The sequence below is a fragment of the Amphiprion ocellaris genome, chromosome 10, assembly GCF_022539595.1.
Source record: "Amphiprion ocellaris isolate individual 3 ecotype Okinawa chromosome 10, ASM2253959v1, whole genome shotgun sequence".
NCBI lineage: Eukaryota > Metazoa > Chordata > Actinopteri > Pomacentridae > Amphiprion > Amphiprion ocellaris.
In genome coordinates this window covers 6762231-6784958 of record NC_072775.1, presented here as the reverse complement: position 1 = coordinate 6784958, position 22728 = coordinate 6762231, and the positions used below count along the sequence as shown (strand labels likewise).

Genomic DNA, 22728 nt, shown 5'->3' with positions numbered 1-22728 from the left:
CCTCAGGCGACCAGCGACCTTTAGGAAGCGCAGGCGTTGGTAATTACCCGCTTTACACACACTCACGCACACACACACACACACACCCACGTAAGCAAGCACAGGATGCCGACGCTGCACTGTCCACAAGCTTGAAGGATGACAGGATGGGTACTTGAGACAAAGTGGGGAACACAAGCACTGATGCGGGGATGTAGGTACAGCTGCATCTCAAGTGTCTGATGAACATGAATATTGTCCCTCAGTCTGCCTGATACTGCCGACGAACGACATGTGGCCGACATTATTGATCTGAGTCCAATCAATCGCCAATACAAGCTGTGAAGCACAGGAGCATCTTTTCACTTAACAAAGCAATACTTCTCCAGATGTTGCACGGATTGTGTGCTGCAACAGCCACGAGTATACAATATAATAATGTAATATAAAGATATGTTGTTCCAGTTTTCATCAGATCATAAGGAAAAAAGATTAGCTCAACACTCATTCATGCCAGCAGACAATCCTGTCGACTTGCAAAGCCATGCAAAGGCTACAACCACGACAACGCAACAGCAACACCACCAGCACTCAAACAGTGAAAAAAGCTCCCAGAAACTGAAGAAATAAGATGCAGATAGTTCCTACATGCATGCGTATGCAGCATTAAGTATCCAGAAGAGAGCAGAATTAAGATTAAGATTGTTTAAAATGAGCACCTGTCACTCAAAGCTAAAAACTAGAGATCCAGGAAAACAAGTCTGGTCACAATAAATGCATTTTGTAGGGATTTTCTTTTTGAAGGGAAAAGGAGCAGTGTAGTGGGACTTGAGTGATTTTGCAAAGCACAAAGTTACCAGTGTGATTACAAAGTATTTACTCTGACTGTGGTAAAAATCCTAAGTGGGAGCAGGGATATCTTATAAAGTATCTGCAATACAACAAATGTGGGAGGGAAGACAAAGAAGGGAGTTTGTGGGAGTGTTTGACATGGGACTGGTACCATCAACCCTTATGATGTATTTGGCCTAACAATATGAACATTGGAAGCTTGGACAGCTTCTGTGTGCATCTGATTGAAAACTTCCTAGATTCAAGGATAAGAGGAAGGTATGCTTACTACACTCCAATGGAGACAAGAGCAACAACCTCCTTTATAGCAAAATCAGCTACTTCTATAAACCCTTTCATCGGCTGCTTCAACTCACAATTTTTAATCTATGGCTTAATTTGTTTCTGCACTAGATGAAGATGCTGCACCTTCAGACAGATAGACACCGTTCATATGAATCTTATACTCACCATGCAGATGAGACATTTGTATCGGTCTCCTCGCAGTATCTGCTTCTCCAGCTCTCTGATTCGAGCCTTCAGAGCCTCCATAGTGGTAGCCGTGGACTCCTCCTCCGTTACCCTGAGGCAGAGGAAGACACAGAGACAGAGAGGTTTAGGTTCAGGTCCACACCAGTAACCGCTGAAGAGGACAGTCCATGTACAAATTATAACAACTTCTATAGTTGTGTTTCCTTCAAAGTAGAATACCAAAGGCAGTAGGAAAATGGTTGAATCTCTTCTTTAGTGTGCTGAACCCAAGAAAAGAACAACCAAGTTTTGTTTGGAGCTTTGTGGAGGTTAATCTTCTTATCATCAATTATTCTGCCCATTTCTGTGCTGGTACTTATTCAAATATGTGTGTTTAATCCACCCATGTGAATTCTGTTTACTCCCATCGTTACATAAGTTTCTCCAAAGATGCTCATGTGGCCGTTCCTGCAGTGCAAACCTGATCTTTTTGTCAGTTAGTAGAATAATATGTTTCTATTCAACCTTCTGCACCTCAGAACACAGCTGGGCATCTTTGAATCCCTCTGCTTTCTTTCTCTCTGTGTCCAATATATAGTATGTACATCCTTCTATTTAACACAGCTCTATCCTCAAAGGCCCCATCTTATCACAGACTTACAACTTCAGCCCCCTCCTTGTCTCCCGTCATCCTTTAATTTTTGCTCCACCCTCCTTTACTTGACTTCAACTTGAATGCCCTTTCATTGTTTTCTAAGACCTCATGTTCACCTTCTATCCTCTGCATCTTCTTTGTTGTGCTTTCCTAACGGGCCCACCGTCTGTCTATCTCTAGCAATTTATTTCCTTGTCTCTGCATTTATCTCCTTATCTCCGTGTGCCCTTGCTTCATCCCTGTCTCCTCCAGTTCCCTCCTTCGTTCCATCCAGCATCCTACCTTTCTTTCTGCCTCCGAGCAGCCTCTGATTAATGCGTAGCATGATAACAGAAAATGTGCATTTAACACTGTCCGACAGCATATGAAGCAGCCATAACGAAATCAATACGGACGACGTACAGACCGCAACGCTGATGAAGATGATGATTCGGTGCGGGGAGACGAGACCACATGAGCCAGCTGGTGTTTATTATAGCCATCCACTCATTCCCTGGCAAGATGCAATAGCGGTGTGTGTGTGTATGTGCGTTAAAAGGAGTGTGTGTGTATTTATGGTGATGTGGTCATTTTGCAGCTTGATAGCTAGCTGATCTATGGTATCGATCTGGATGGGGAAGGACAAGCGGAGAGAGGGAAGGGAGGGTGAGAGCATAAGAGAGCAATAAGTGGCTCTGTGTGTGTGTGTGTGTGTGTGTGTGTGTGTGTGTGTGTGTGTGTGTGTGTGTGTGTGTGTGTGTGTGTGTGTGTGTGTGTGTGTGTGTGTGTGTGTGTGTGTGTCCATTTGCTGCATCCTCAAACAGCAGAAGAGAACAGCTACAGGGGAAAGGAAACAAGGATGGACTTTCTTAATTTCCTTCTGAGAGCTAGGTTTCTGTAAATCCATTTTTCGAGCAACATCAGTAGCTTTACATCGTATCTCCACATGCTCACAGAGGCTCATTAAAATAAATTGAACATTTAAACTAAATTGAAGATGAAATTAAAATTAAACATTTCAGGTTTGCATGGCGATCACCAGACTCCTCAAACACCCCGGTGTTAAGCTGCACTACAAAGCTCAGCAGAGAAGCCTTATTAGAGAAAATTTTCCATCTGCAGCAAAAATCTGAAGAAAACTTTGATGGCTTCTCTCTATCAAAAGGAGACAGTACTCGCAATTAATGGGGAGCAAAGGAGAAAAGAAAGCCTCAGAATCTCTCTTAGAAATCATGATAGATTGGCAAAACATGCATATTATCCTAATCCTACCATTTTATTTTCATTTGATTCATTTAATTTGTATTTCCATCTGCAACAGACATTCACACAAATAGTACTGTTGTTCACACTGAGAAATGTGACTGAATCACATTATGTCCTCCTGTGTAATGCTATTGCGATACAGAACCCGGATAATCCTGGACTGGCATCAAAGTCAGCAGCTGTGATGGACTGGTACGTCATTAAAAAAGTTCCACCAGTAACTGAAGAACACAACCCTAATCCTGGGCTGTCAGTGCAAATGCGACCTCTGGTTCTACAAAGCTTGCAGGGTTCCTCCACCCAAACTTAGCCTTTGACAGCAAAAGGCTAATCTCAGCTGTGTTAGAGTTCCTGTCATCTCATTGGTTAAGAAACAAAAACTCATCTGTTTGTATGAAAGTTCTATATTTAATTTTTTTTTCATGAAAATAGCCCCTTCTTGGCTTAGATGCAACTCTACAGCTTTGCTCCCTCTAGAATCTATAGATCTATGACATCCACACCTCTCTCCATTCACCCCTCTACTACTCGCTGCAGCTCGAGCACACCAGCTCACCTGCAACTCAGTTCAAACACTGTTAAACAACTTTCTGCAGTGCTATTACTGGATTCTGTTAATGTTGTTGATTGTACGGTTGATAATTAAAGATAATGAAAACCATTATTTGAAGCCCTGATGGAGGCATTTTATTGGTTCAAGTTTATTAATTCTTTAAATATCATCTATAAAAGTGAGAAGTAGGGCTGCAGCTATTGATGAATCGAGTAATAGTCTGTCTCTCTCTCATGCACGTTACGGGATCAAAAGCAGAAGTGAGTGCGCTGTGCAACAGAAATAACTGTCCGGGTGAAACATGGAACAGGGACGGACATCCACGCTGTATCGTTTATCCGTCCAATTTGCTGGGTATTATTGCCTTAAAAAAAGAACTGATATTTTAATGGTTCTTGTATTCTTAATACATAACTTTGCCTCTGCAACAACTACACTGGCCGTTTCAGTACCTTTAGTTCAACATCCTCCCTGTTGCTTGACTACAAATGTAACCAAAGTTCTATTTCCTCTCTCAGATCTCTGGGTAAAGCTGACCTACGTGAGCTCCTCCCTGTAACCCCGTCATCATCATCCAGTGTCTATAAAGACCTAGCCTGGCTCGCCACCCCTGTGCCCTATAAACAGCTTTACCCTCTCCTCTTATTAGTGCTGAGCTTGTAAAAAGCCATTTAGCCTTGATTAGCCTGCTAGCTTATAAAGCAGCAGTGGACTCTGAGTTGGACAGAGCTGGATGAGGGCTGTCCCTCAAACAAGGCCGTCTCGTTCTTTTAACGGCTCCAATAAATCCCTCTGTCACACAGTCGCCCACAAAACTCTGCCAAAGGGGTCTCCATCCTCGTCTGAAGTGGGGCAAAGAAGGGAGATGAGGGGAAGTTTTACTCTTAAAAGGTTTGTATAGCTTATTTTCCTCCAGCAGCTCTCACCTCTAATACCTTTGTCTCTATAATGAATATTCATTTAGCAATGCTAATTTACAGAAAGACATTGTTTAATGTCCCAATGCTATAAAAACACGTTAATCTTTCTTTATGCAGCTGTGGCCATCTAAACAAGGGCTGGAGGGGGAAGTAAGAGGGGAGAGCAGAGATTTAATGGAGGTAAATAAGAGGATGACTTCACAGGGCCAAGCAAAGGAAAGACAACTCTCTGGGGTGAAATGTGACATGCAGGGAGAAAAACAGCCCCTCAGCCAGCAAGATCCACAAGTAAATATCCTTGAGTTTTAGAACGTTATGCTATTTGTGTATGCCACTGAGTTAAGCTGGCTCATGGGTTTTCAACATTTTCAGTCTCTTAGCCAAAACAGGAAAAATTTATCTCACTCTGGGACCAGGTTTAGCAAACATGTCATGTAGACTCAGAGAAACAAATTAACAGTTCAGTTTGGGCAAAATCTTGAAATGTAAGGTATTCCTGGGTCAGAAAGTGTGTGAGAATAGTCTGTGAGTTGGCTCCTTCTCAGTGTAGCGATAGGTTTACATTAGTGGAGTCTCAGGAGGAGACACATTATGTATGCTGCTTTAAAACATATATGTATACTGTATATAGGCTGTATGAGTGCGTGCACTGGTGGTCACTGAATTGCACAGTGTCTTACGGTTGAGGTTTGATAGTGTTTTAGTGCATCCAATTCTGCTTATTATATCAAATTTGAATCCTTTAAAATCCCTAATAGAACATTTGCAGATAGCTTAAGCCAGCAACCACTTAAACTCTGAGATTTACTGTAATTGAGGTTTCTCATTCCTTTCTGCTGGCAGAGAAAGTAGAAACATGATAGTTTGGGATGAAGGTTTATTATTCTGTAGCTACAGCATGAAAACTAAATGAGCAGCTAAATACTAAATGTCAATCAAATGTATCGGACACCATGAAGTGACAGCTGTAGCCCACTTGTGCTTTATTATGTACACGATATAAATACTGGGGGTCAAAGGGAGTCTTTCCTTACAGAAAACTCACTGTCATCTTGGTCTTTTTGAGCTGAAAAACATACAATTCATTCCTATTTGCAGTGATGAAGGTGCTTCTTACGTGGAAAAGTCGATGGTTGCACCCAAAGGATTAGTTTTGGCTGCTTGTTTATGTATTTCTGAACTTCTCGTTAATTTACTAAACTAATCATGTCTTTAATCTGCCACCATTTTTTTTGCTAAATATAACTAGCTATGGTGACTGTTGGTGCATTCTAGTGTCTATATTATGATATTCATGCGGTCTCATTTTTGTACTGACATTTAAAAGGAAAAGCAAACAATTTGGATTGCAGGGTTTGAGTGCTGGCTAAAAATGAGATTTTTACTTCTAATTGTTCTGTTCATTTATCTCAGCTAATAAAATAAAGGAAGAAGAAATAAAAAATTAACAGGAGACTCTTACACTTAGAGCTGAGCAAATCTGTGCATTTTGCCTACTTGGATGTAAATCATAAAAAACTTTTGAAACCAAATCTGCACTATTTGGTTTACATTTAACAAAGAACTGCCCTTTGTCTTGATCTGAATTTTGGGGTGAGTACAACAGTCTAAATATGTATACGCATTTCTCCAATTATAGATATTTACTGCTGTGTACTATACATCTATCTTCTTTATGTATAGGTGTGTTTTAAGGATTTGTAGCACCCTGGGATGAGGATCTGGCCTGGTAGGTTTTAACTTGTGGCCTTGATCTGAGGGCTTGGCATAATAAAACCTGAAGAACTAATACTGAAATACAACCTGCATCCACGCAACATGCTACTGCTCCAACTTAGTTACTGCCCCGTAGGGCCATGTGGATGGTGTGTGCATGTATGTGAGTGAAAGAAAGTGAAACTGCGGTGCATTTCCAGCTTAACTCATCCCTATGGCGGAAAGCAAGTAGGAAAGGCTGACAGAGACAGATAGATGGCTCTGCCTCCCCTCTATTTAGCGCTGTGTCCCCAACGTGCATGGGGCTATTTCTCATTCCATTAGTGTGTGTGTGTGTGTGTGTGTGTGTGTGTGTGTGTGTGTGTGTGTGTGTGTGTGTAGCTGTAGATCTCTACCATCCATCTCAATCAGTCCTGTGTCTTAATCTACTGTCTACCTACATTTTGGCCTCACTCGGCTTCTCTCAACACGGGAACAAACGAATGATAAAATTACACATCAATTAATTTTAGAACCATTTTGGCACCACATTCTAGAAAACATTTTATCCATCAGGTAGTGATATAAACCTCTCACATACATGTGCTGTAAAAACAGCAGCGATAAATCCCTTTAGAGCATCATTCTCTGCTGTGCCCTGTTAACCGAGGCCTTAACTACACTGACACACCATGATAAAACATTTAAGTCACTATTGATTTCCCCTGCCTCTGCCCGATATGTGCGTGTCACTGTGTGTGTGGGTCTCAGATGGCAAAAGGCAAAGTGGAGGGGGGTATCTTGTAAGTGCCTGAAAAGAATTGAGAGAGAGGACGGGATGAAACAAACAAGAGGAACGGGAAAAAGAAAAGAAAGGAGCAAGAGACAGAAATGCAGTTTAGCGACAGAGCAATAAAGCGAAGAGAGGAAAAATGCAGAGATGGAGACTGGCCGGTGTGCATGTAAGTGTGTGTGGGGGGGTGGGGGTTGGAGGACAGAAATCTAGCTTCATCACTTCCAAATTGAGGACAGATTCAATTATTTGCAGAAACCACATGGAAATCTCTCCGCATTGTTCCAGCTGGAGCACCAAATTTGGCAGCAATCGCATTGGCGGCATTGGAGAGACCATTTATCTTGGAGGGGAAAGAGCGTCTCAGGCGTTGTACGTGTGTGCGTGTATGTGTAGATGTGTGTGTGTGTGTGTGTGTGTGTGTGTGTGTGTGTGTGTGTGTGTGTGTGTGTGTGTGTGTGTGTGTGTGTGAGCTCATTTATCTTGCAGGGGAATGAGCAGGGGAACGAGGACGCCCCGGGAGGCGACCAGATCATTACCCATCTGGGATCAGAGACAGAGAGAGAGAGAGATTTCACTAACGCTGCCCTGTGCAAAGCCACATGCATGCGTGCACACACACACACACACACACACACACACACACACACGTGTACAATGTATCAATGTAACGAAAGGAGACAAATCTCATTTTCATTTGGGGACGGAGGGGCACAGAAGCTCCACAAATACGTGCATTTATAACAAACGGAGAGGAGTGAGGCAGGGAATTGTTCCAGCCAGCCAGCTGACTGCTTGTTCCAATGCAATCATTCAGCATCTAGTTGGCTTCCTTTAAATGGACACTTAGATTAAGGCATGTTCAGCTCCAGGTGGCCACTAAAACCTCAGCTAGAACATCACGTTGCAACACACACTGACATTTGTGTCATAAAAAATGTTATATCTGATTGTGTGCAGAGAAATTGAGACCATTATCTGTATTTATTTTTCCGAAGTCCTCAGACCACATGCAGTCACGGTATCTTTTGCAGTACAGCTACAGTTTGGGAGGTTTCGAAATCCTTTTCTGTAACACATAGGCAGGCAAGAGCACACACTTTACACAAAAAACTGTGATTAATTGTAGTGATTTTGCCACATCACTGAAGGTCATCAGGTAAAGTCTCATTCTTTCGTTAAAAATAACTAAAAAAGAAGGATATTTTTCCACTTGAATTTAGTGTATCACCCAAAGACTAAAGATAATAAAATTGTACCCAAAACCTTTCACTTGCTGAACGTCTGCTTAACAACAGGCTGTGGTAGATGCAAGCTAATCTCTATTCTAGATTTTATCTACATGAGTTGTTTTCTGTGAGAATTTAGCACATTTTGCATGTCAATGTCACCATCGATCATTTTCATAAAATTTTGCAAAGTCAAAATCGTGGTAAGTACTTGCTTCACTGTGCAGTTCAGAACTAATCTGACATGAGTGCTCTCACTCCCTTTTGACTAACTTAAAGCATGCATGCTAACAGGAATAGGGTTTGCAGTAACTCTAAAATCTCACTGATGGCTGAACAATGAACACTGAAGAAAAAATCTGTGGACCCATCATGTCAGTAAGACACCTGATCTGCTTATTAAGGCAAGTATCAGATCAGCACTGATACTGAACTGGTGGATTTGATTAGTGCATTATTACTTTTAGCATCATTGGCAGCTTCTTAAATTGGTTTTCCTTCATCTAATGCCTGTTTGTCTTGCTTTTTTAACCAGAAGTATGATGAGTTTTCATCTAAAATTTTGACCAAAGCCTCAAACATGAGACAGAGATTTACTTAAAAGGTACAGATAATTCTGTTGTATTTTAACTATATTGTCAAATCAGCACACCCATACAGGAATGCATCAGCTGTACGTTTGCATGTGTGCAGTAGTAAATCAATCAGCTCTGTCTCACTGCTGCCTCTCAACACAGTCCTACTGACTGACATCTTCTTCTTCACAGACACAAACACGCACAGGCATGCACAAAATAAAACTGGCTTGATCACACCACAGTCTACAATTTACCGAATGCTCCCCCTAACTCAGCAAACACACACACAGTTCCTGCCCTGCAGTGTTGTTTCTGATCAATTCTCTTCAAACTGCTCTGCTCATTCACCTGTTATCCCCTCTACTGATATTTAATATGTGGAAGACACACACACACACACACACACACACACACAGTGCTGATTAATTAATTTAAATGAAGCATTTATCACATTTAGCCTTCCCAGAGGTGACGGAGGACCAGTTATGTAAAGGTGTAAACATGGATACAGTTAACAATACCCAAGTTAGAATGACTAAAAGTAATGTTTTTGTGTTTTCAGACACTGGTAACCAAATTCAGTCATTAGTCCACAACTTATCTGGAATCTGGCCTTCAATTTAGGCATCCAGTAACAGGACAAACACAGCTCCCTGTAATTTCCTGCTATTTCCTCTTTAATAGGGAATAGCTGAAGAAGGAAAGGTTAGAAAAATGAGATGAGGGTGGCGAATTGTTTGGGCTATTCTTCACTGCACTTCAGGTGGACAAAAGAAATCAGTGGAAGGCAACAAGCTAATGTGTGTGTGTTTGTATAGGGCAAAAGGACAGCAGAACATACCAGATGAAACCAATCAAGCAAATCCCTCTTTCTTTTAGCGTGCTTCTCCACCAATGTTTCTCTCTCTCTCCTGCAATGAGCTGACCTCAATTACCCATGCAGGCGACGAGGTGTGTGAGTGTGTGTGTGGGTGTGAGTGGGTGATTGTTTACTTGTGGCAGAATGTGAATGAGGAGATGGAAATGAGGGAATTACAGAGCGCTGGCCTGTCACACACAAAGTGTCCTGACAAATAGGACAGTGTGTCTGTTTGTGAGTGTGCTTGCGACACGGTTAGGTGAGACGGATTGGTTTTAATGTCAAATGTCAATATGAGATCATTCCGCTTCATGTCCAGCTGGTCAATAATAATCTGTTTCCTAAATTCAACTAGTAGTCAGGCCATTATTCAGGGAAACTGAATGGTGCGTTTGATGTTTTGTCTTTGTTCTTCCCTGATTTCAAAGACTTTGTCTTGAAAAATATCACCAAACCACACTTTTTATGTTCTAGCGTTTGAACTGTGCGAGCAAACATTTGCATGTGTCTTGTGCATGTAGTGCCTGTTTGTGTCTATGTCCACAATAATGATGCTCAGCCAGCTCTGTGCTCTCAGAGAACACAACTACACAGAAAATCAATACCTGGCAAGACCATCAGTGACACACACATGCACTCAGCAAAAACACAACACACACAACAAATGGATAATTTATGACCTTCAACAAGTCAACTCTCCCACAAGTAGGAAAACTCTTCAGAACGTCCTGGAATGGTGAGGTGATAAAGACGACAACTAGAACATGAGACGTGTGTGTAGGTTTGTGCATATTTCTGTGGGACCTACTTTTCGATCTCACTGTTTTTACAGGTACGTGGGACACAGCAGGAAGAGGAGGAAGATGAAGGAGTGCTGGGGTCCGTCTTGCTGCTCTCTCCGTTGCTCGTTGAAGGCATCTCTGTAATCACAACGACAGATAATGTACTGAAAGCTCGATCTGAAAATCACAGTTGAAGATGGGTTCAAAAAAAAAGCTTAGACTTGGTAAATTTTTCACATGGACTCCCAAGTCACACATGATTAGTTCAAAGACTGTCAGAACGTAGAAAATCTAATGTTGTTGTGTTTGCTTTTGCAGTTTCTGATGGTGTAATTTAACAGGCTTTTGAAACCCATCAGTGGTTTTGGTGGTCCAAGGGTAAATGATCAAATAATGATTAACAACGTTATCCTGCTGAAAGAGGCCACTGCCAGACTGTTTCCATGAAAAGGTGTCAAAAGTGTTTGAGAAGGCTCTACATGTTCAAGTAACACCTACTTACCATCACTGGCCCATTTGGAGAATTCAGGCGTTATTCTGTTAGAAGGCATCCCACCGCTGCAACACAGACACGCAAATGAAGTGAAATGACTGAAATGATTTTAATAACAGCAGCAGAATTAAGTTAGAATTCTGGTAGTAGTTAAGCCTTCATACTTGAGTACAGCGCCCCGTAGTGCTTCTCTCTCCCTGGCTTCTCCCTGGTCCTCTCCAGCACCAGAACAGGGGATGATATCGGCCTCGGTGTACTGGGCTTTGCCGTACTCCAAAGTGTCGTCTCCGTCCACGTCTAGGTCGGCATCGCTGTCGGCTGCGCTCTCCTTGATGCTACATGTGGCAAAACCTGTTCCTGTGAAAAGAGAATAAACTATTTTCAGCATTTCTTTGATTTAATCAGTACAAAGAAGGGCACTCAAAATTGGTGAATGCTGTAAAAGAATTGACACACAGATGCTTAAATTTACCAGCATTATCAATCTACTAGGGCTGGCCTGAATAGTCATTTCTGGACTGCGGATATTCCGCCCCAATTAGTGACGAATATTCGGATATTAGTATCGTCCGACGGGGGTGGGGTCTCAGTGTATTTACTGACACACCACGGCTTAAATATTTTTTTCCTTGCACCTCAACTAGATATCACAATCAGACGTTATCAGAATTAGTGCTTCAAACACTAGAAATGTACTTTAAATAAAAAAGAACCTATGGAAGAGTCAAAAGAAGCTCCACTAACTTTTTGAGACATTTAAAATTTAAAGATGTTAAACTTAGCTACACTAAAACTTGACTTTTCCAAATTAAAGATTTTTAGATATCCTGGAGTTAGGTGAGAAGAAGACAGAGATTTGGTCTGAGACAAGAAGGTGAGGAAAGAGACCGCATTTAGACTTGGGGTGAACTGATGGAGACTGACACCTTACCCATCAATCGTTGTGAAAAAGAGAAAAAGAGGGAGTGTGTGTGTGTGTGTGTGTGTGTGTGTGTGTGTGTGTGTGTGTGTGTGTGTGTGTGTGTGTGTGTGTGTGTGTGTGTGTGTGTGTGTGAGTGGCACTTCTATAAACCCAGTGATGAACGCTCAGACAAAACCTTACCGCTGCTTGACTGCTCCCTTCAGCTCCACTTAACCACAGAGCCGGCTATGTGTGTGTGTCCGTCACTTAGAGGTGTCTCTTCAATGTTTGTTTGAGACTGTCTGTCCCTCTGTCACTTAGGCCCTGTTTCTCCAACTCCTTGAAGGTGTGTGTGTGTGTGTGTGCGAGTCTGTCTACCTGTCACTTACACCATGTCTATCCTCCACGCAAAGGCAGGTAGGAAGGTAGGGGTATGTGTGTGTTCAAGTGTGTACATCGCTCACACCACTGTTCAAACTGTGTGTGTTGTGACTCTGAAGCTGTCTGTGTGGGTCTAACCAGTGACAGGCCTGACAGCCATCTTATTTACACCTATTCCAATTTCTACAAGCTCTCAGCTGGACTAGTGTGCTGTGTGTGTGGGGGACCAGAGACAGTTGACAGCCATCCTATTTAACCCGCCTGTCCCAGTGTGCGAGTCTCAATACTAGACTTCCTATAACAGTTGCTCTCAGTGCACTGCCGTATCTCACTGCAGTATGGTGTCTTTGTCAAAGTGCAAATCAGCTGCTGGGGCTCGTCTCCGAGACTTTTCTGGGATTTAAACATCTGCTATGGCTGCTGCTTCTCCTCCCACCCATCTCTGTAATTCATTCTTACTCTAGAAAAACATAAAAAATGAAAAAGGAGGAGAGAGGACACGTGCGACTGAAAGCTGCCGCGATAAAACGCGCCACCAATGCTAAGCCGTTTTACAGCAGACCCATGGTTTTTAGTGATCAAATAAAAAGGACCTTTTAATTTTTATTTGGTCTCGGCGGCAGAGGGGAACATATGGGAACAATGGCCGTGGAGTGTAAATCTAGCAGTCTGCTCAACTACTGAGGCTATAGTTTTTCAGGGCATGGCAGAAGAACGGGGCACATGTCACATTAACATGTGTCAAAGCAGCGACATATGATATGTCTGACTTTCCACACTTTTCCCTGCCTTTCCTAAGCACTATTCCTGAATAAAAAGCCCGGTTTCAATCCAAATTATGCACCTTGATTTTGTTAAAAAAAAAAAAAATCATTGTTTGAAGTATAAAGGCTCTCTCTTCCACCATTTGTATGGATTTAGCATGAAAGATTTTGTTTGTGGTCTATCTTGCACACATTACTTTGCAGACCTGTATGTTATCTACAATACTTTGTCGACTAACATGATACCATGTTACAGATCACATTGTACATTCAACAACTCCTTTAGGAACACTTCAGCATTATTTTGAATTACATAGATTTGCAAGAGAATTTTTTTTTTAAAGAGAGTGGTAAAAATCAACACTAGAGACACTGAGAAATCCTTATTTTCAGTTCCCAATATGTGCACTGGATAAAACATATCCCATAATGACCAACAGCACAATTTCATTAGACCTTCTCTTTCACACTCCCAGTTAATGCTGAGTTTCTGCTGTAAATTATGAGTCGCCCAGCATCAACCAGGCAACTCTGATGACATTACCAGAAATCATTATCCAGCACATTATACAACCGAGTGTAATCGAGTACTACAGGCTGAATAGGAGCAATCAGTGCGGCTGTAAATAATAAGCTGTGAACGCTGCCAGGTTTGTGAGCCATCAGCTCTGACTGAGTGATCAACAAGATGACAGGGAAGCAGATAGTTTCACCTCCAAACCACGAAAGCACTACTGTGTGCGCTTTAGAGGGATGTAGTGGTTGTGGGAGTGGAGGTCGGGGCATGATCTAATCAACTGATCAGACTACAGATCTTGTGGCCAGTTTATCACAACAACTGGTTGCGAGAAGTGGAACACGGGCACACAGGCATTGTTGCTAAAGCTGAATTTGAAAACACTCTCAAGTGTTGTGAACATGGCCATACAGTGTTTGTTAAAGTAATATCAGCAGTCAACACCATGATGAGGATTTCCACTTTGAAACTGCAATGTACCGATGGCAGTCTCAACAACACAGCTTCAGACATGTATGACTGAATCACTCCAACATTACAAGTAGTAAATGTGTAGTGTAGAGGAGCATGATAGTGTTTGAGCAGAGTCATGTGTGAGCTGCTGTGCTTGAGCTGCAGAGAGCAGAGAGGGCTATAGAGGCAGAGACTTCATAGATCTGTACTTTGTAAAGGAAGCAACAGTGAATAGTAATATCTTAGATATTTAAGGGCAAGAAACAATTGAAAAAAACTTCTAAAATATGTACCTGATACACAGGGATGAGTTTTAGAGGTGCTTTCAATGACTGAAGATGGATGTTAAAGTTGTGATTTTAGGATTTACATCTATAGTCTGTCTATTCCAAATCTTGTACTGCACAGAACTAAAAATACTATGTAGGAACCACAAGAACTGTGATTTTAACAGTGGGCAGATAACGGTAATAGAGATGTAACAATGAGTTCTGAATGTTGTTCCTCACTTTCAACATCTCAATTCCTAAGCTTACCAAACAAATCAAATCCAACGTAGTAAAGTAAACCCGTGAAAACTTCCACCTCAGTGGTGTCACACAAAGATTTTTAAATTGTGAATGTGTCGTTTTTTTTTTTAAATCGCTGTAATTAATCTCTGGATGTACCTTTTTCTGAAAACCCAAAGGATCACTTTGATGTCTAACATACAGCACAATATACACTAAATAGAAAATCAGAGTTTTCATTCATTTTCAGTTATCTATTTATGACCGATATGATGCTGCGTTTCTTCCTGATACGCCTGCACTTCAAAGCTGGATTCCACCTGGTCTGATTTGTGTGTCTGTCCATGCCTGTGGTGTGTTCACTGTGAGTTTACATGTGGCCTGTTTGCTCTGTATGTGTGTTCGCAGTGCTTCTATCTGTCCCTCTAAGCAGTCTTGGCAGGCCAATCTAATCTGGCCAGGAAAAGGTCAGCCCCACTCTAACTGCCCTTCACTCACATTATGCATCGACGCCCCCTCCTCTTTTTTCCCCTCTTCGCCTTTCTTTCTCTTTATTCCTCCTTTTTCTCACCTTCTTCTCCCTCCTTTTTGTATAAACACTCCTTCTTTCTCACCCACCTATCCACCTTGTACCATTTCCCTTGCCCTTCTTCTCTTCCACTTTATCATTCCTTTTTCTTCTTCGCTCATGTATCACTTGTTTTCTCTCTCTCTCCTGTACTCAATGAATAGTTTCCCTTCTTCTCTGATACATCACATGAATCAATACAAACACACCAACTCCTTCACAGCCATCGAGGTTTGCCTCATTATCATAACCATCTCCTGCAAATCGGTGGCTGTTTAACATGCTAACTACACATTTGATCCTCACAGTTACATGCTTCCTTGACAGCAACAAAAGAGACCCTCAATTTCCATACATGTCACCACAACGAGGCTACAAGTACAGATCTGAACAGGCAGCCGGGATCAAAGGACTCATCAGGCTGACTGGCAGCTCGGCTCAACCAATCGACCGACCTCTGCAACATCCTGTTACCATAGCAATTATCGGGACCCCCTGAGAAGCAGATAGGAGTTGTGTCACAGGTCATCACACTATCTCTCTGCCATTTACAGGTCAGAGAGACAGAGAGAGGCAGAGCGACGGGGAAAGGGACACAGACACAAAGACATGAGACGGTCATCTTTGAAGTCCATTTACAAAGCAGAGATTTCTCCTCTCCTCAATCCCTCTGGGCCATCTCAACCCGCAATAATCCCCCTCTTCTCCTCCTCGGTCTCTCAGGACGGCCCCATATCAAACCTCAGGATCTGTCTGCCTGCCGCCCTGTCTCCCTTTCTGTCTGTCTGTGGCTAAACTGACAGATCAATGATTGTGTGCCAAACTTTGATTACATTTTGACTTTTCCAACTCAGTAAAGATGCAAAAAAAGTGAATGCAACACACAAATAATAACGTGATAAAGTGGGGGGTGGGGGAAGACAGACAGACAGTGCACCAGTGAACAATTTCAAGGGATGACAAGATTATATGACACGTGTGTAAATAAGAGAGTGGAAGTCAATGCCTTGGTCATTGCAGGTTTAAATTAATGACTAAATGTTTATTTAAAGTCCTGAACCTTCCCCTGCTCTGAATACTAACTAAATATAAACCAATAGATATAAATCATCCATTCTGATGTCCTGAGTCTTTCAAAATATCTCTTTAATTCTTATTTATTTCCAATAACCATACAAAAACCTAGACATCCTATCACCTTAGAAAACTACTATTAAAATAAAGAGAAGTGTCAGCTTTATACATTTTGATCTGATATTCACAGTTTTTATGCTGCACAGTAAAACGAAGTGCTGAAATGCAGAAACTATTCATTGTCAGTTGAGCAAAATAAGCAATTCAAAGCTGCTACTTTGGATTCTAAAGAATTTCTAAGTAGATTTCTTATTGAAGAAGTCTAAATATTTAATTGGTAGATTGAAAATTCACAAAATATTAAGTGTTTGATGTGAGCAAGTCATCATAAGTATGAGTTAGGGATTTCATTTTAAACACTTTTTTTGATACCAAGTGTCAAAAAATGTCAAGATGGCCTTAAATGTCTGGTCAAATTCATAATCTTATTTACTTATTGCTTGATTGGAATGTAATTTTTTGACTATTTAATGTAACTGCAAAAGGTTTTTGTGGCACTGCTTGTTCTTTATAAGATTTTTAATGTAATTCTTGGCTTGTTTAAACAGGAACAGGGCATAGAGAGGAAATTTGGAGAAAGAACAGGACTGACATGCAGAAAAAGGCTGTTTCATAATGAAACTTGGACTTACTGCTTGAAGGCATTTGTGCTCACTTTTGGGGAAAACAAAACAGTCTTGCTTAAACAAGAGAAAATAAATAAAAAATCTTAAAATGAGTTTTGTTGCTGGTATCAGTGCCAGATTTGGTTTTCAGATTGACACTGGCATCAAAAAAGGTTGCAAATATCCAGCCCTATCATAACCCATGAAATATGGAGAAACCACATTTGCAATGAAGCTAAGTTTGGCCCGTACATAGAAACTGGCAAGCCCTTAAGTGAACATCTAGTTACTTTGCAGCTCAGAAAGCAGACACTGCGTCCACTATACAGACAGAGAAAGCCGTCTGTGCTGGGTGGGTCCTTTCAACCTGGCTAAGCCGGTGCGAGACACAGGGAAGTCTTCACTCACACAGAGTTGAATCATAAACTGATCTTGTTCGATTTTTTTTACTCCCTCCCTCTCCTCTCCCTTGAAAAAGGCCCGTTCCCCCCGCCTTTCTTCCTCGCGCTCTCAAAGGGAGGGAAGGATGGTGGCACTTCACAGAGGAATAGGCCCTCTCTTCATCTCGCCAGCTGAGGAGACCCCCCTGCAACATCCTATATCCATCCAGCCGGCCGCTGGCTCTCAAGAAGCCTGCTGGATTCAGCAGCGTGTTAGAACCACTGAGGAGCTTTCAAGACAAAATCCACCTTCTGCCGAGTGAGTGTGTGTGTGTGTGTGTGTGTGTGTGTGTGCGTTTCAAGTTGCTCTCCCCAGGCCACCTCAGTTATCTGTGTCACATCACAAGGTGCCTTATTAGAGCATGGCAGAAGGGTCCTGTGTCTGCTCGTTTTAACGACGAGAAAGAGAGACGGATGGATGGAGGGAGCGTCGGGGAGATGGATGGACGGGTGGGGAAGCCGCACCCCACCCCACCAGCTGCACTTTGTCGTGGTTTAGTTGAGACTTCAACATTGATCTGTCTTGTCTCCTCTCCCTGCAAGGCGAGGGAGGCAGGTGAGGCTCAGCATGTGTGTGTTTAACAACGGATCGAACAGGGAGAGAAGGAGGCGAACAGGAAGAAGGGCACATGAAAGCAGAAGCAGAGCCAAGAGAGTTTGAAAGAGCCTCTTAGAGATGACATCAACTCTTTACCTCCGTCTGTGCACATCTTGATGGCTTGCTTCCATCTGTTTTTCTCTACCTGCTTCACACATAAAACCCAAGTGAGGCCACAATGGGAGGCCATTGTGGAGCACAATGTAGTATAAATCATCAAGCTGCGTGCAATTCAGACATTCAGTAAACAAAACTACAATTCATGTTTTGTTCTGATGCACTTTGTAGACTTTGAGTGTTGCAAAGTACACTACAAAGCCTCCTCTACTCATTTATGCATTCAAAAGCAGTGCTGCTGACTAATTGTAAGTGCTATATCAAAGCAGCTATCATTTTTATGCCGCATTAGTTCACTAGTATACTTGCAGAAGTCACAAATGCATATTTGCCTACAATATTAAAACAATTACTTGCAAATTGTTTGAGTCAATTTATGAAGGAAAAATTAGTGTAATATTTTCAGCTGCGTAAATGTGATGATTTGTTTACTTTTTTCTTTATTTAAACTATGTGCCAAAAAGAATGTGAATACCTGAAAACCACATTCAACTGCTGAACATCTAATTCCCAAATCATGGTCTGTTCTAACAGCTTTCCTGCTTCTGGGAAGACCTTACACAGAATGACGTCCGTTTGCAGGGATTTGCTCAAGTTCAGCCACAGGAACATTAGCACAATTCATATTCATGGGCAAAAAGAACATGTTTTAATTTTCCAAGTTTGGAAGTAGAGCTTCAATGATTGGTTAATTAATGAATTAGCAAGCAACTGTTTTGTTGTTTTTCAAGCAATAAAAGCTCAATATCCAAGTTTTTGCTTCTCAAAAGAGTCGATTTGATGGTTTTCGTTGCCATATAGGACAGTAAATTAGTTGCAAAGCTGTGGTCTGACAACCCAAACAGACTACATCCACACACGGGAACATTTTATCGACTAAGTAACTGCTCAATTAATAAAGAAAATAATTTATAATTATAGTTAGTTGCAGCAATCTGAAACTTTTACTTTGGGCTCTGGAAACTTATAACTAGCATTGGGTTAGTTCAGAGCGTGCATAAGCTGCTAAATACAATAAATAAATCTGTAGATACAAGCAATTTTTGAATGATAATCAGCCTAAATTAATGATACTTTAATGCATAGTTTAATATTTTACATGCGAAAACCATTACTCAGCATAGGTCTGAGAGCTTTAGTAGAAAGCACCTGGACATTTAATCTCTAATTCAGAAATATTTTTCAGTTCTAAACTAAAGTTCTGTTGCTTTCTGCTGAAGCTGTTAAAATCACTGTGACCTGGATGACTAAAAACCTACACAGAAATTATATGAGATAATTGGTGCAATATTTATCCAGGCAACCCCTCCTCGGGAAAACAAAATATTCAGAAGTTAAGCAAAGAATGAAATTTGTTAAAGATAATGAAAATAATAAAGAACTTGTGGAATTAAAAGGTGAGAGCAAGAGGAGAAGGTGATAGAGAGCTAAATGGGAGCACTGTAGGTGTGTCGTGTCACATCGCTGCTGCTTTGCTCCCCAGTGAGCAGCTCTCCCATCCAGTTCTATAATTGCATTTTTGGGCACACACACACGCACACAGAGCGGTGACCAGCAGGTCAATTGCCCAGCTAAATGTGTTTTCCTTCCCCTCGCTAAGAGGGTTGTGTAGGGCCGAGCCAAGCTGAGCTGGGCTGACCCCAGGCCAACCCACTCTGCCACCAGACCGCTGGCACCATTACAGCTCCCTGGTCACATTCAACACTGGTCTCACAGAACTAACAGCGCTCATTCTGGACGGGAGCACAGTGAATGATGGATGAGCAGAGAACCAAAGGAGGAGAGAGATGGAAAGGAGGGAGGGACGGACAGAACAAACAGTGCTGACCCGCACTGCTGTGACTGGAGGTGACCTCGGAGCCGTGACAGGCCAGTAAGTCATCCTCCAAGCAGTCGACTGGACAGATCCATCATCACACAGATCACACAGCACTTCAGAGCAGGACAGCCTGCACTGACTGAGTGGTAGTCTGAAAATAAAACCGGCACGGAATAGTATGAAGAGAGAGAGTGCGTTTGTACCTCTGAAGCCTCCTTCGAGCAACGCTGTAGCTCTGATCCTCTTCTGCCCCGCCCACTCGTACTCCTCGAAGCCCCGCCCATTCTCTCCATCCATGTCTGCAGAGTCATCGTCGCCTAACGCACCCTCGCGCTGATACACAAACACACGCAGAGACACATGTTAATCACAGCAAACAGAGGTAGCATTTGTCCAAATACTCTATGTTGATGATGTTTAAACCATTAAGCACCATTTGAGTCTGTGGAATCACAGATCTTTTCAATTGAGTCATTTTTTTGCTCACAAATTTCAACAATTTAGAGTAAAATATTTCACTTCTTTGAGTAAAAGTGGTAGAATACAAACTAGATATCAATAGAACGCTTTACCTGTACTGTACCATGCAGAGAAGATGCTGCTTCTCTAAATCACGTTTAAAGTTTGCTGTTTGCACAGACTGCACTGAATACCTGGACAGCTCCAACTGTTTTCTCCTTCCACTGTGATGCTTTTTTTCATTTTTTTTTTTACTGAAACACAGCTAACACAGCTGTATTATGCCTTCGTGCTGCTATGTTTGCTGTTTTTTCTAAAGGAAAGAAGAGGGACTGCCTCCTCAACAGCTTTGTTTTGCTGTACTAGTTCTACAGTAGCTATGATGATATCTATGCCACCATGAAACTGTTCAAACTGATCCGCTGTAAAAACATAGAACCAGTGAAAGAGATTCAACTGATCTGGTCGACCAAGACTTCTGTTTGGTTAACTACAAGCCTTGCATTAGTCAGGATTTTTAAAAGACACTGCAGTTACATCATTGTAAGGAGAAATTGGAACAAAAAAATGAAGGTGGCTAAAACTAAATCAGTAATCACAGACAGTAACCCCTGTCGTACTCTACATTTCAGTTTAATTAAATTCAACTGTATTAATATAGCGCCAATTACAATTGATATTGTCTCATTTCAGACCATCATATAGATCTAATGGACACAGTTACATCTTAGGCATCCTTGTAAGAAAGAGCTAAACACTGTGCTATGGTACTGATCAACAATCTCAAGCTACAAATGTTTCATGACAACACAGCTCACATAACATGGTACAGTACTGGAATGCCTAAAGCGTGCTCATGGAAAAGAGGCGTTAGTGTCACTAGCTAGTGTAATGGACAGAAATTCAGGAGGAGCAGTGATTAGTGGTGATGATTTATCTTAGGTCTACTCTAGGAAAGAATATGTAGCATCTACCAGACAGAAGGTGTGGTGTCCAACTGTGACAGGAAAGAATGTCACTGGCTGGCAAATAAAACAAAAACAGGAGGAGGAACTTGAAAAATATTTTTGTCCGGGCTACAGCTACAGAGATGTGGATACGATGCAACCACGTCATAAGGGATAAACTGAACATCTGAGATTGTGACTTGAAAATGGAGAGGCAAATTGTTTGAATAATTCGGAGGAAGAGCTGTTTTTTGTGCTTAGGTTATTCAGACAGTTAATCCAGTATGATGTGACTGCAAACCGCCATGTGAAGGAAGTTAAGAGGTGCTCGATAACTAGTGGAACAACAGGTGCTACTGATCTGCACTACAGCACGGATGTGACTGCACAGCAGCTACAGGGAGTAGAAAGGTGACTGGAAGAGAAGGGTTGACAGGCTGTCCGACTGGCGGTAGGCAGGGTTCAGGGCCCAGATTGTACTACCTGGATCAGGCATTGTTCCACATGTCTACTCATCTCCTCCTCGCTCCCAGCCAAGGGGGCGCTGCACAGTGGACATACCTGGCCCCCATCCTCAGGCTTCCTCCTCTTCATCTTGCCTATACGGGCTGGACAAGCAGAGGCAGTAAGGAGAAAGAAGAGGGACAAATTTATAATGGGGTTGTGGTTTGTAGTGGTTAAATCAGTTGAGCTTCCATGCATGTTTTTGCGTACAATGGCATCACTGATTTCAAGGCACGAGAGAGAATCTAAAAGAGACCTGAGAGCTATTTCTGCTAGATGAAACTTCCTCAAGTTAAACATATACAATGTAGTATAATTCCCCTAAAGTTCTGCTCTCTTTTCCCAGTTCTTTACAGGCCTGCAGGGATGTGAAAGAAGGCTGATGTGGCTAAATGTGCCTCTTTCTACACTGCTTTAGGAAAGGCAGAGCTGGATGTGACAATCTCAATCCTATTCCCTCTCTCTACATCCACACCACTCCTCACCCTGATTCCTCCCCCTCTCCTCCTCTTCCCTCCTGTCACAGCTTCCCCCCACCACACACACACATTTAATTAGAAATTTAACAGAGCAGAACAGCCGTCATTGCACCCCGAGACTCTGTCGTTTTTTCTTAACTGCAAATGGCGCACGGGGACATTAATTTTTATCTGGCTGGGAAAGCAAAGGAGGCCAGGAGGGACTGGATGGAGGCAGAAGTGGAGGGCATGAGGAAACGCCATAACTGCAGGAGATGAGGATGGAGAGAGCAAAACCGGGAGGGTTAAAAAAAGGAAAGGCCTCCTCCTCTTTCCACCAAATCTTCCCGTGATGCTAATTGAGAGGAGCATTGTTAAATATAGAGGGAAAAGGGCTGCTAATTAGGTCCGGCAGGGATCTCAGGCACCCCGATCCCCCACCTGTTACACCCCACATGAGTGACTCCTGAT

General features: G+C 42.1%; 1 protein-coding gene across 12 annotated transcripts in view; it reads right to left on the bottom strand.

The window, feature by feature from the left end:
* rnf220a (ring finger protein 220a) overlaps nt 1-22728 on the bottom strand; it is a 181464-nt gene that overhangs the window by 8477 nt on the left and 150259 nt on the right. For 4 of the 12 annotated variants that reach the window (XM_055014407.1, XM_055014408.1, XM_055014409.1 and 1 more), the window contains 6 exons: nt 21779-21920; nt 20093-20222; nt 11248-11440; nt 11093-11148; nt 10617-10728; nt 1282-1393 (listed from right to left, as the gene is read on the bottom strand). In XM_055014407.1, coding sequence (XP_054870382.1) covers nt 1282-1393; nt 10617-10728; nt 11093-11148; nt 11248-11440; nt 20093-20222; nt 21779-21920 — 745 coding nt within the window. The remainder of the gene's footprint in view (nt 1-1281; nt 1394-10616; nt 10729-11092; nt 11149-11247; nt 11441-20092; nt 20223-21778; nt 21921-22728) is intronic. The other 8 variants (XM_035949360.2, XM_035949364.2, XM_023272876.3 and 5 more) reach the window with 3 other exon arrangements.